The 12,968-nt window shown below is 44.7% G+C and overlaps 1 protein-coding gene across 1 annotated transcript in view; it reads right to left on the bottom strand.

Moving 5' to 3' along the window:
- LOC137429822 (CUGBP Elav-like family member 4) overlaps positions 1 to 12,968 on the bottom strand; it is a 350,832-nt gene that overhangs the window by 58,099 nt on the left and 279,765 nt on the right. The window contains 4 exon segments of the mRNA XM_078779894.1: positions 9,243 to 9,320; positions 9,946 to 10,005; positions 10,353 to 10,496; positions 10,696 to 10,840. Of these exon segments, the coding sequence (XP_078636020.1) occupies positions 9,243 to 9,320; positions 9,946 to 10,005; positions 10,353 to 10,496; positions 10,696 to 10,840 (427 nt within the window).

Genomic DNA, 12,968 nt, shown 5'->3' with positions numbered 1-12,968 from the left:
GGGGGACGTTTAGAAAGTGGATGATTAATGAAAGATGGGTTTGTTGTGATTTTCAAGTTCGCGATCCGTTTAAGAACGATGGAGGAGGGGTGGAATGAATGAGAATTTAGAGCATGTAGTGAGAAAGAATTATAAGAGATTGAATATTTTTTTGAAATGGAATGGGTTGAAGAGGAAATTGAAAGGAGCCTTTAAAATAGGAAGAAAAACAGCGTGTTGTAATAAACCACTGAATAAAACACTGAAGGGGAAAGTTTAAACATATTTAAACAGAACCGTGAAGAACAATCTTATATTCACAAAAATACCAATGGGGAGAGGGAGCCTAGAGGGACACCACGAGTCACTTGAACAGGGCAGAAGGTGGAAGGCAAGGGGATAATGGGGGCGGGGCGGGACAGCGCACATGGACAGAGGCGCACGATGGGACAAAAGCACACGAGGAGAAAGGGAAATAAATTATTTTTTTGATTGTTTGTTTTGGGGGGGGGGGTGTGGGGGGGGGGTTACAACGTTAGACAAAGAGTAGATGTTTGGTGAAGTTTGGGGGAGAAGGACTGTCAATTCTGGAGAAGAATATTTTAGATTTTTGAAGGGATTTATGTGATTTTCCCAAAAATTGACTGTCGGCTATTTTGACACACTTCCAGTCAAGTGATCGGCATGACCTCCGCAATTTAACATCCCTACCCTGGCCTAATGTTGTAACCCAAATTTGGTAGCATCCTGACTGTTGGGTCTGGATAAAAAGACTTTTGAACTATTTTGACACACATCTGGTTACATGACCAGAAAGAGCCTGGCAATCCCCATTACAAGTAAGGAGCAGAACCTTGCTGCCGAATTTCAGTCGGATCGGCCTAGCGGTTTGACCAGAAAATTCAAAATATGAGGACAGATGGATGGTGAACGATGACAATATTCCAATTCCAGATAGCTAAAAATGATCTCAGATAAAACCAGATAATTGGTTTTCAGGTCTCAATCAAATATTGTGCTTATACACCGCCTGAGTTTTTTTCCCGGAAGCGATTGAGTAACATGTATTGTGAAGATCGTATGTTGATGTTGTATATAGTGATTTGTTGTCAATAACACAAATTTAATTATCATGGTATTCCATTGAATTTCCCTGGCAATGCCAGATACTTCATCTAGTTTCGTATAAAGTTTACAGGGCTGTTCTGACCACAGGGTTCCTGAGGAGAACTAAAGAAGATTATGATGGACAGAATCATAAAGGTAAGTGACCAGTCTTTGTTGAAAGGCAATCACAGTTTTGTAGAATTAATGTTAAACAATGCTTCAACTTCTAGCCAAACTTCCTCACAGCCACAGGGATGGCCACACCGAGTCACTGCACTGCCACCCTCCATCTCCCACTCCCTGGCCCCAACATCTCCTGAATCACGAGGTACCACAACATGTAAGTTCTCTTTCAATGTCCCCAACACCATGACATGCTGACTGGGTCACTTAGCTCTCTCTCGGGCCAACCCAACACTCTGTCTCGCAAGCCACCACAACTTCATTGTATTTAATTTTGACCTAAAAAGACCTAACAATTTTTGACCTAACAAGGTAACAGCTAAAGGGGTGGCTCCACTTCATTGTCCATGCCAATGCTTCCTGCATATTTGAGAGGATTTATCTCCTTATAAAGTTGCATAATTTAGTCAAATCTAGTTCTGATCCTCCCACACATTGAGAAACAAATCGAGATCTCATCCTCCCACACATTTAGAGCCAAATCTAGATCTCATCCTCCCACACATTGAGAAACAAATCTAGATCTCATCCTCCCACACATTTAGAGCCAAATATAGTTCTGATCCTCCCACACATTTAGAGCCAAATCAAGTTCTGATCCTCCCACACATTGAGAGCCAAATCTAGATCTCATCCTCCCACACATTTAGAGCCAAATCTAGATCTCATCCTCCCACACATTGAGAAACAAATCTAGATCTCATCCTCCCACACATTTAGAGCCAAATCTAGTTCTGATCCTCCCACACATTTAGAGCCAAATCAAGTTCTGATCCTCCCACACATTGAGAGCCAAATCTAGTTCTGATCCTCCCACACATTTAGAGCCAATCTGGATCTCATCCTCCCACACATTTAGAGCCAAATCTAGATCTGATCCTCCCACACATTGAGAGCCAAATCTAGATCTGATCCTCCCACACATTCAGAGCCAAATCTAGATGTGATCCTCCCACACATTTAGAGTCAAATCTAGTTCTGATTCTCCCACACATTTAGAGCCAAATCTAGTTCTGATCCTCCCACACATTCAGAGCCAAATCTAGTTCTGATCCTCCCACACATTCAGAGCCAAATCTAGATCTGATCCTCCCACACATTCAGAGCCAAATCTAGATCTGATCCTCCCACACATTTAGAGCCAAATCTAGATCTGATCCTCCCACACATGTAGAGCCAAATCTAGATCTGATCCTCCCACACATTTTTTTTTTTTTTTTTTTTGTATACTGAATCGAGGCTCGTGAAAGAGCTAACATTTATTTCACAAACAAATCAACCAGACAAACAAAATATATCAAAAGAGGGAGCGGAAGACAAGATGGGGAGAGAAGGGGAAGCACACAAACATAACATTTGAGAGCAGGGAGATGTTCTGGAGGGATAGGGCTTGGGGGGAGGAGGCGTGGGAAGAGGGGGGGGGGGGGGGAGGTATAAAACACAAGGGGACCGAAATTAGCGGGGGTAGAAAAGATCAAGGTTTTGGATGGGGGAGGATAAGAGATGGTGGTGAACAGCTGTTTTAAAGACCTGGAGGGTGGAGTGGGATTGAAGAGAGTGAGGGAGTTTGTTCCAGAGGCAGGAGAAAAGAGGAATGAAAGAGTGAAGGTGAGCAGAAAGTCTTGATTTTGGCAGTTTAACCATAAGAGGGTTGCAGGCAGATCTTGTGCGACCTGTAGGAATATTTGGGGGACAGAGCCCAGAGAGAGCTGGGGGGGCAAGGCCAGAGAGGATTCGGTAGAAGACAGAAAGACCACCAACCTGCCTGCGGTGAGTGAGTGAAAGGCCCTTGGAGTTAGCTTCATCGCGGGAGATTCCAATGATTCTGAACGCTTTGGTTTCAACAGCGTGAAGACGAGCTAGGTGTGAGGCAGGAGCACCAGACCAGAGGAGAGAGCAGTATTCCATAGAGCTGCGGATGAAAGCCTTGCAAGTGGTGAGGAGCTCAGGTGTACCAAGGAAGGACTTCGCACGACGGAGGATGCCCAGTCGGCGACTGGCTTTGGAGGCCAGATTTGAAATGTGGTTTTCCCAGGAAAGATCATGGCAGATAGTGAGACCCAAAAGCTTGAGTGACAGAACTTCTTGGAGAGGATTATTCAGAAAGTGGATGGGAGGGTTGTCCAGTCGGTCTTTTCGGAGAGACATCGTAAGAGTGTGAGATTTGTCATGATTGAAAGACATGTTCCATTTGTTTGCCCAGTCTGTGATTTTGTCCAGGTCTGCAGAGAGTGAGGAGGCTGCAGACTGCCGATCTGAGGGATGAGGAATGGAGCGACAGAGAGTAGAGTCGTCAGCAAAGAGATAGAGAGGATTTTCAAGAGAGTCAGAGAGATCATTGATGAAGACCAGAAAAAGCACAGGGCCCAGAACACTGCCTTGGGGAACTCCAGCCTGAACAGGAAGAGGAGAGAGAAACCCATTCAGGGCCACACGTTGACTACGACCAGAGAGGAAGTCCGCCAGCCATGCGTGGAGATTTCCATGGATACCAAAGGAGGAGAGTTTGGTGAGCAGAGTGGGGTGCCAGACCGTATTGAAGGCACGTGATATGTCAAGGGAGACAGCTCTAATTTCCTGTTTGGTGTTGAGGACCTCCATCCATTGTTGAGAAAGCAGAAGCAGCATGTCCAGAGTAGAGTGACCTGGTCTGAAACCAAATTGATGGTCAGAGATCAAGCCATTGGAGGAGAGGAAAGATTTCATATCTGAAGCAATGATGGATTCCATGACTTTGCTGATAATTGGGAGAAGGCTGATTGGTCTGTAGTTGCTAGGATCTGTTTTTGCACCTTTTTGTGCAAAGCGGTGATGTTGGCTGATTTCCAAGCAGATGGCAGATGACCTTGAGCAAAAGAGAGGGTGAAGAGAACAGAAAGAGGGAGTGACAGAGTGGAAGAACATGATTTTAGGACCCGTGGGCTGATGCCGTCAGGACCAGTTGCAGAATCAGAGTCGAGGGTTGACAGAAACTTTTCCACCTTGTCAGGAGGAAAGGACACAGTGTCCAGGAGCAGCTGGGTATGACTGGGTACGGTGGATACAGAGAGGGATGGGTTTGGGACACAAGATTTAGAGGCAAACACAGAGTTGAGGCATTCAGCTTTTTCACGTGCGGAGTCAGCCGTTAAGCCGTTTGAGGTTAGGGAGGGGATGGAGGGGGAACAAACACCAGAAACAGATTTGACCAGATGCCAGCAGGATTTGGAAGAGGGAACAGATAAGGGAGTTCGGTCTTGAGAACGGTGAGATGTTGTTTCCTGGCTCTCCTGAGGGTGGACACACACTTGTTTCGGGCTTTGTGAAAGGAAATGAGATTTCCTTCCGTTGGATTTGCTTTCCAGGAGACGAAAGCAAGTTGTTTCTAGGCAACAGCCTCACCACAAGATTCCATGTACCATGGACGGGAGGAAGGGTATGACAACTGAAGACGAGATGGGATAAATCTGTGCATGAGAGAGAGAGCAATTTACTTTAAAAGAATTCCCAGGATGAGTTGATGTCAGAGGCGGTAGAGATGGGAGACCAGTCCAGATGATTGATGGCTGCTTGAAGACCGTGCCAGTTGGCCTGAGTGAAATGCCAGACTCGTCGACGCTGAGGAGGCTCTCTGAGAATGGTCAGAGAGATGTCCACTTTAACAAGCACATGATCAGATGAGCCGCTTGGAGCAGAAGAAGAGCAGCAGACATTTTCAGGGACGTTAGTCATAACCAAGTCCAGAAGAGAAGATGCTCCGTTGACTGAGATCCGGGTCGGGAAATTGACAGATTGTGTCAGTCCCAGTGAGGCGCAGAAGTCCTTTGCTGAAGAGCCATGGCTGGTGAGAGAGGGACCCACACCCAGCCAACTGGCATGGTGACAATTGAAATCACCACATATGAGGAAGAGAGAGTTGGGATGGGAAGATAGAAGTTTGTCCATAATATCAGACAGCGAGATGTAGATGGAGTCATCACTGTTTGGTGGATGGTACAACACACATATGAACAAAAGGTGGGAGCGAAAGGGAAGCCGTAGCCAAAGGTATTCCTGGGGGTGAGGTGGAGAGAGGGCAGTGGAGGGCGTGTGAGGAAGAGAGTTTTTTTTATAAAGATAGCAACCCCACCTCCAGGACGAGGCTCAGGTCTATCATACCGGAGGAGGGAGTAACCTGGGAGAGATACCAAGGCATCAGAGACATCATGAAGGAGGAAAGTTTCTGTTAAGCAGATCACATCTGGTTTGTCAGAAGCAACCTGTATGGAGAGATCAGACAAGTTTGAGCGAAGGCCCCGGATGTTTGAGGTCCATACTGTTAATGAAGAGGAAGGGGGAGCATCGGATACAGAACAGGGGGGGGGGGGGGGGAGGAGTAGGGTAAGATGTGGAAGAGGAGGAAGAGGTAGGGAGAGCTGTTGAAGGTGTGTCAAAGATTTCAGAGATTTCAGAATAGCTTGGAGAAAGGGAAGAATGGGGCGGACAAAAGGTTTGATGGAGATTGGGTGAGGTACAGTGAGGTGTTATTTGAGGAGGGGGAAGAGCGAGGCAGAAGGTTGGGGGAGATGAAGGTGAAAGTTGGAAGGGGGAAGAAGCAGGGAGGATGCTTTGAGGAGGAGGGGTGAGAGGGGAGTCTAGGAGGGGAGGAGCGATGGAGAGTCTCGGAGGGGAGGGGTGTGGGGGGAGTTTAGGAGGGAGGGGAGGGAAGGGGCAAGGGGGGAGATTTGAAAGGGATGGGCGATGGGGAAGATTTGGAGGGGAGGAGCAAGGGGGTAGATTTGGAGGGGAGGGGTGATGGGGAAGTTTTGGAGGGGAGGGGTGATGGGGGAGTTTTGGAGGGAAGGGGTGATGGGGAAGATTTTGAGGGGAGGGGCAAGGGGGAAGATTTGAAAGGGATGGGTGATGGGGAAGATTTGGAGGGGAGGGGCAAGGGGGAATATTTGAAAGAGATGGGTGATGGGGAAGATTTGGAGGGGAGGGGTAAGGGGGTAGATTTGGAGGGGAGGGGTGATGGGGAAGTTTTGGAGGGGAGGGGGGATGGGGAAGTTTTGGAGGGAAGGGGGGATGGGGAAGATTTGGAGGGGAGGGGTGAGATTGGATTTTGAAAAGTGTACGATTCATGGGAAACGAACATTTTTTGCAAAATGAGTTTGAGACCTTCGAGTCAAAAATACGTTTGAGGACGCTGAAGGAGGGGTGGAGTTCTGGAGAGTTTAGGAAATGTAGAAAAGAGGAACTGTAAGAGATGGTATTTTTTTTTTTTTTTGGAATGAATAGATTTGGTGAGCAAGACAAAAGCATCCTTTTGTAGAAGAAGAAAAAGGTGTTATAATATATGACAGAAAACAGTTGTTCAGGGGAGAGATTAAACATTTCTAACCACGTGATCGCGTGATCGCGAACAACGTGAACGAAGAACGAACGAACAAATAAGAACAACAAATAAACGAATAAGAACTGAGCAGGAAAAAAAAAAAAGTTTGTGGTTTTTTTTTTTTTTTGAGTAGAGATATTAAACAAGGAAGTATGGGGTGAACGACTGGGACGAAACAGAGAACGAAAATAATTGCAGCGCATTCGACGAACCGCTGAGAGAAAACAAAACCACAAGGTCGGAGGCGGTAGCCTAAGCCTACTAGTACTAGTACTAGGCCTCAGAATACTCGACACGCATTAACCGACGATTGTGTATACATGTACGAAAAATTAACATCGAAAATTTTCCTAAAGACACGCTATAGGTACACACACCGAAAGATAGATACAGTCTCGACAAAAACACAATTGTGAAAAATTACTTAGCTTCGAAAGCGTGAGCGCATGGAACAGCTAAAAAAGACGTGACCTCGCCGACAAAGATTTAGAGCCAAATCTAGATCTGATCCTTCCACACATTTAGAGCCAAATCTAGATCAGATCCTCCCACATATTTAGAGCCAAATCTAGTTCTGATCCTCCCACACATTGAGAGCCAAATATAGATCTGATCCTCCCACACATTGAGAGCCAAATCTAGTTCTGATCCTCCCACACATTCAGAGCCAAATCTAGATCTGATCCTCCCACACATTTAGAGCCAAATCTAGATCTGATCCTCCCACACATTTAGAGCCAAATCTAGATCTGATCTTCCCACACATTTAGAGCCAAATCTAGATCTGATCCTCCCACACATTTGGAGCCAAATCTAGTTCTGATCTTCCCACACATTCAGAGCCAAATCTAGATCTGATCCTCCCACACATTCAGAACCAAATCTAGATCTGATCCTCCCACACATTTAGAGCCTAATCTAGATCTGATCCTCCCACACATTTAGAGCCAAATCTAGATCTGATCCTCCCACACATTTAGAGCCAAATCTAGATCTGATCCTCCCACACATTTAGAACCAAATCTAGATCTGATCCTCCCACACATTTCGAGCCAAATCTAGTTCGATCCTCCCATACATTTAGAGCCAAATCTAGTTCTGATCCTCCCACACATTCAGAGCCAAATCTAGATCTGGTCCTCCCATGCATTTAGAGCCAAATCTAGATCTGATCCTCCCACACATTTAGAGCCAAATGTAGATCTGATCCTCCCACATATTTAGAGCCAAATCTAGATCTGATCCTCCCACACATTTAGAGCCAAATCTAGATCTGATTCTCCCACACATTTAGAGCCAAATCTAGATCTGATCCTCCCACACATTTGGAGCCAAATCTAGATCTGATCCTCCCACACATTTAGAGACCAATCTAGATATGATCCTCCCACACATTTAGAGCCAAATCTAGATCTGAACCTCCCACACATTTAGAGGCAAATCTAGATCTGATCCTCCCACACATTTAGAGCCAAATCTAGATCTGATCCTCCCACACATTTAGAGCCAAATCTAGATCTGATCCTCCCACACATTTAGAGTAAAATCTAGATCTGATCCTCCAACACATTTAGAGTAAAATCTAGATCTGATCCTCCCACACATTTAGAGTAAAATCCAGATCTGATCCTCCCACACATTTAGAGTAAAATCTAGTTCTGTTGCTCCCACGCTTTGCAACAAAGTTTCTCCAGTGCGCACGTGATATACCACTTACCCATTTCAGGTTTTACTCCCAAATTCCAGGCTTACTGCTCACCCCCACTCATGCACTCTTCTTTTCCTTCACATATAGAATAACTTCCTCTTCAGTCTGTTCAATCTCATTCTTCCCTTCAGGTCTTCAAGATGGTTGTTCATCTCCTCAGATCACCCATCTCGCACAGATTTACAGCTCCGCTCCCAACATTTCATGAGTCCGTGTATCCCCAAAAGTCAGGAACAACAGGCTCTGGTCCTCAAACTACACTTTGCGGCTCCTGGGTCCCCTCTCTGGAATCTCACCAATGTCTCCAAGTGCCACCACACACACAAACTCTGGGTCCCTCAGCACACTCTCAATCATGTTCTTCCTCATGCTCTCTCTGACTCCATTTTATCAAAAATTTAGCCAGAACAGCAACGGGATAGGCCTGCTTGACAGAAGCCAATGGAATAGATCCACTTCACTATCCATGCCTATAATATTTCTTGCTTGAGTGGAATCAAACATATCCCAAGCAGCAATATTCTCGGTCAAATCTTGTTCACACTCTCCCACCCACACCATTCCGGTGCAAGCATACACATATCCTCCACCTACATAGTTATCGGATTTGTGATCCTTTCAGCTGGTAATGTAATTATACACTCTCAATACTCTCATTGGGTTTGTGTAGGAAATAAATTAAAGACAGATAGAGATAGAACTAGGACAATAAAAGTACATTCATCATTTTAAAACGAATAAACATTCTTGTGTTCTAGCCTTAAAGATAACACAGCATATAACCAATGATGCTGCACCTACAAGATCATAACATCATTCATTTAAATCATAGCCGTATCGAGATGATGCAACCAGGTGTCTTTTGGGAGCACATTTTGTTGAACAATGGGTTTTTATGATGAGATTTCTCACCTTCTCTTTGTTGTTGAGGCTGAAGTGTTGCTGGATGTGCAAATCCCTGGCTGATTTGCCCATACACCGGATAAGTGGCTGAAATATCACACATACAGCGGAAAAAAGCAACAAGCAGACAGTTTTCATTTGGGCGGGCGACATGGAATACGTCAAGAGATTCTATGTGGTTCCTGCACCATCAGGACTTGGTAAGTGAGAAAATGAGGCCTGTCCCTTGCTATAAGAAGGATAAATTAAAATTTATTTGCATGGGAAATAATAATACAAGTATATATATATATATATATATATGTTTTTATATGTATATATACACACTATGTTTATATGAATTATATATGATTTTAAAATGAATATGATTTATTGTTACACACAGACACACAGACACACAGACACACAGACAACTCCGACATCATTAAACAAACAAAGTGTCACAAAACAATAGAGCATTGCCAGATAAATGACAACCACCACAATTAAATGTTGCATTATTACTCCCTAAACGTTTTGCTATAGTTATTGGAAGGTCGTGCATTGGAAATGTAGCCGAAGTGGGCAACACTATTGGAAAGGGGCACATATGGGACAAGGAGACGAGGGTGAAAAGACAGACAAGTACTAAAGGCAAGTTGTACGTTTTCTGTCTCGAGTTACAAACCACCAAGAACGTTTCGACTTTGGAGTGTGAGAGAGCAGGCTGTACCTGTGTACGGCTGTATGCTGGTATACGGTGCCTGGAGACAGTCAGCAGCTGGGCTCTGAGCTAAGGAACCAGGTAAGAGAAGTCACAGTAGAGAGCAGGTTAATGTCATGTAAGGGTTGCATGTTGTGCAGTTATACAACATGAGGGATGTCACATCGCATTGGAACCATTTCCCAGCTGATAGTTTAACTTTCCTTTCAAACTCTGCATATAAATTCCGCATTACTTTCCCATGTATGATCCATACTATGATAAATGTGCTTGCACATGCATGTTTCTGCTTGTGGTGTGTCTGTGTGTGTGTGTAAAAAGTGCAAGCATGCAGTGCCTGAATGGATGAATGTACGCAGCGTTTGTGTGCACGCCTTCGGTGTAGAGGAGCGTATAAGCAAGAGTGTTGGTCACACCTGGGTATGGGTGGATACCGTTGCTGTAGATCGCATCTGGCTGGGTACTAGGCTGTGGTGCGATGGGCGTGAAGCCATTTATGGTGATGGGCTGTGCGATAGCTGGCACGGCTGGGGCACTTATGCCCGGGGGAGAACTTCCGCCTGTTCGGACAGTAATACTTTTGTTTCAAGCTGTGCCATATATGCCATTTCACCAACTGCCCAAAAACCCACAATACTGGAATGTACCACCGCTGTGGCTTACAGCAGCACTTAACACGAGATTAGGCGAAGGCTGGATTTGGAACAAGGTTGGACTCATGAATGCCTGGTACAAGCAGGCCTCAACAAAACCGATTACCTGAGGTGGGAGGCAATGGGGTCCCTGCCAAGCTGTTCACATTGAGTGCTGACACGTGGTGCATTTGGGCAGCAGAAAAGGCAGAGATGGGCGTAAGGTACCCACCCTGTGTGGCAGCCATGAGTGCGGCCTGATGCTGCACCAGCTGTCAACAGTGGTAATGGTGAGGGGGGGGGGGGGCATGGTTGGAATAGAAAGAAACAGGGGGAGGAAGGAGATAACAATAGGTGAGGAGATAAAAGTAAAAAGGTAAAAATGTGTAAATTGAGTAGAGGGTGCTGCATCTGATTGTGATGTTGTGGCCCCTAAGCTTTCATAATCACACTCATGCATTAGAATGTGTATGCTTCCCTCCCTCATGTTATAGCCTGACAAATCACTGGGCTGACAAAGATCTGCAGCTCGGTGTCATCATTAATTTATATTTTCTTCGATTTGTGGGATGCAGACCTTCAAGGTAGCTGCGCTAGCCAAAACACCACAATCAAGGCCTTGAAATACATAATATACCATGAGATGTTTCCAAGTCAACAAATGACAAGAAGCAGACGTGATGGACAATTCAACCCTCAACAGGCAAATGGAGCACAACCAATTCGTTCTTTAAGCACAGGAGTCGAGGCTCATGGAGGAGATAAACAATACGATTGAAGGTGAGGATTAGAAAGATAGATTGGGAGTGTATTTCTGGAGGTGCGCAGAAAGAGTAAAAGTGATTGGGAGTGTATACATCAGAAACCCTGAGGTGGTAATGGGTGGCAGTGTGAGACTGGATGGAAGAGCATGAGACAACAGACACACAGAGTCTGCTCCACAGATGAGAGGAAGTCGGATGAAGGAATGAAGGTGAAGACTCAGCGTAACGTTGGAAGGGTAACCAGGTGTGGGTTTCTTGCAGAACCTGTGACCCGGGGTATGCGAATGAATTGAAGGGAAGCACAAGTTGGGTGAGGTCAGAAAGTTAGGTGATAGAAAACCGAGTGTCCACCAATCTGCCTGAAATTGGCAGTAAACACAGTCTGGAACACTGATAGCAAGAAAGCTCCAGAGAGCACACCCCTTCCTGTGGAGGTGCCCGTAATTATAAAAAAAATCTTGGAATTGAATGCTGGGCTGGCAGGATAGCCTGAAGGTATGTGCATTCGCCTCTGAGCTGTCGAGCGAGCGTTTGAATCTTGGCCAATCCACCATTAACTCTCAACTTGGTGTTATGTGAGCAGGGAGAGGCATCACTGTGTGTCCCTTCTGCCAGCATTAGATTAAGGATGTTAGAGATTCCACCGTGTCCTTCTTGAAGAATAGTTGAGCTATCGCCGGCGACATGAACAAACTAGAACGCCACTCGGTAGAGCGCATACTCCCGCCGTGGGTCAAGTTGGAACAGTACGATTTCACAAAAGTTTGAGGGAGTAGTTCAGTGACAACACAAGACAAGACAACACAAGACAGACACTGCACAGATATATATTTAGAATATATAGAAGATAATGTTTAAAAAAAAACAACGCAATTTCACTTACATTTTCGGATTCAGCGTTCAATTCTATATAAGTGAGTGTATTTTGAGGCATGTGTGACTTCAAATAAAATTGTAAGCCAGGAAAACGTTCGTTTCATTCCTTAGGGATACAACATGTAAAACTGGCCCAAACGTCAAAACAAAACTCGCTCATTTTAAGTCGTACAAGCTAATGCGACCACTCATTCTTCTGGGAAGAATCCCGTGCACATGCTGGTCACACTTATAACTCACCTAAGTCTTTATAAGTTCATCAAATACTTACACCGCGAGTGACATTCGCTGAGGTAAATGTTGATCTCTTCTGAGGTGTGTAAAAAAAAAAAGAAAAAAAAAGTTTTAAAGCATTATACGTATCAAACGATACATTTTATGAAACGGGGAAACCTAAGACACCCTTTGGTGGTTTTAAAATGACACAATATGTCTTTATTAGAAAGAAAAAAAAGAACCTTGAAGACGACGCTGCTAACAAAATAGACCGCTCGAACGCATAACCACGAGTTTAAACTACATTTACAACAAATATGAAAACTATTTTCATATCACCATGTTAAATATAGAATATATAGAAGATAATGTTTTTAAAAATGAGCCCTGTCTTCCAAACCTTTGAAGGTAAACAATCCTTCAAAAAATTCCTGGATCGGGAATAATATCCTGAGCTTCACCAAAAACTAATCAATTCTTCCTTATCCCAAGTGCAATCATCCCACCAACTTTCATCCAAATCCGTTCAGAACTTTTCCAGATA

Source organism: Myxine glutinosa, chromosome 6, assembly GCF_964187855.1.
Source record: "Myxine glutinosa chromosome 6, kmMyxGlut1.1, whole genome shotgun sequence".
Lineage (NCBI taxonomy): Eukaryota > Metazoa > Chordata > Myxini > Myxiniformes > Myxinidae > Myxine > Myxine glutinosa.
This window is presented reverse-complemented; position numbering and strand designations above follow the sequence as displayed.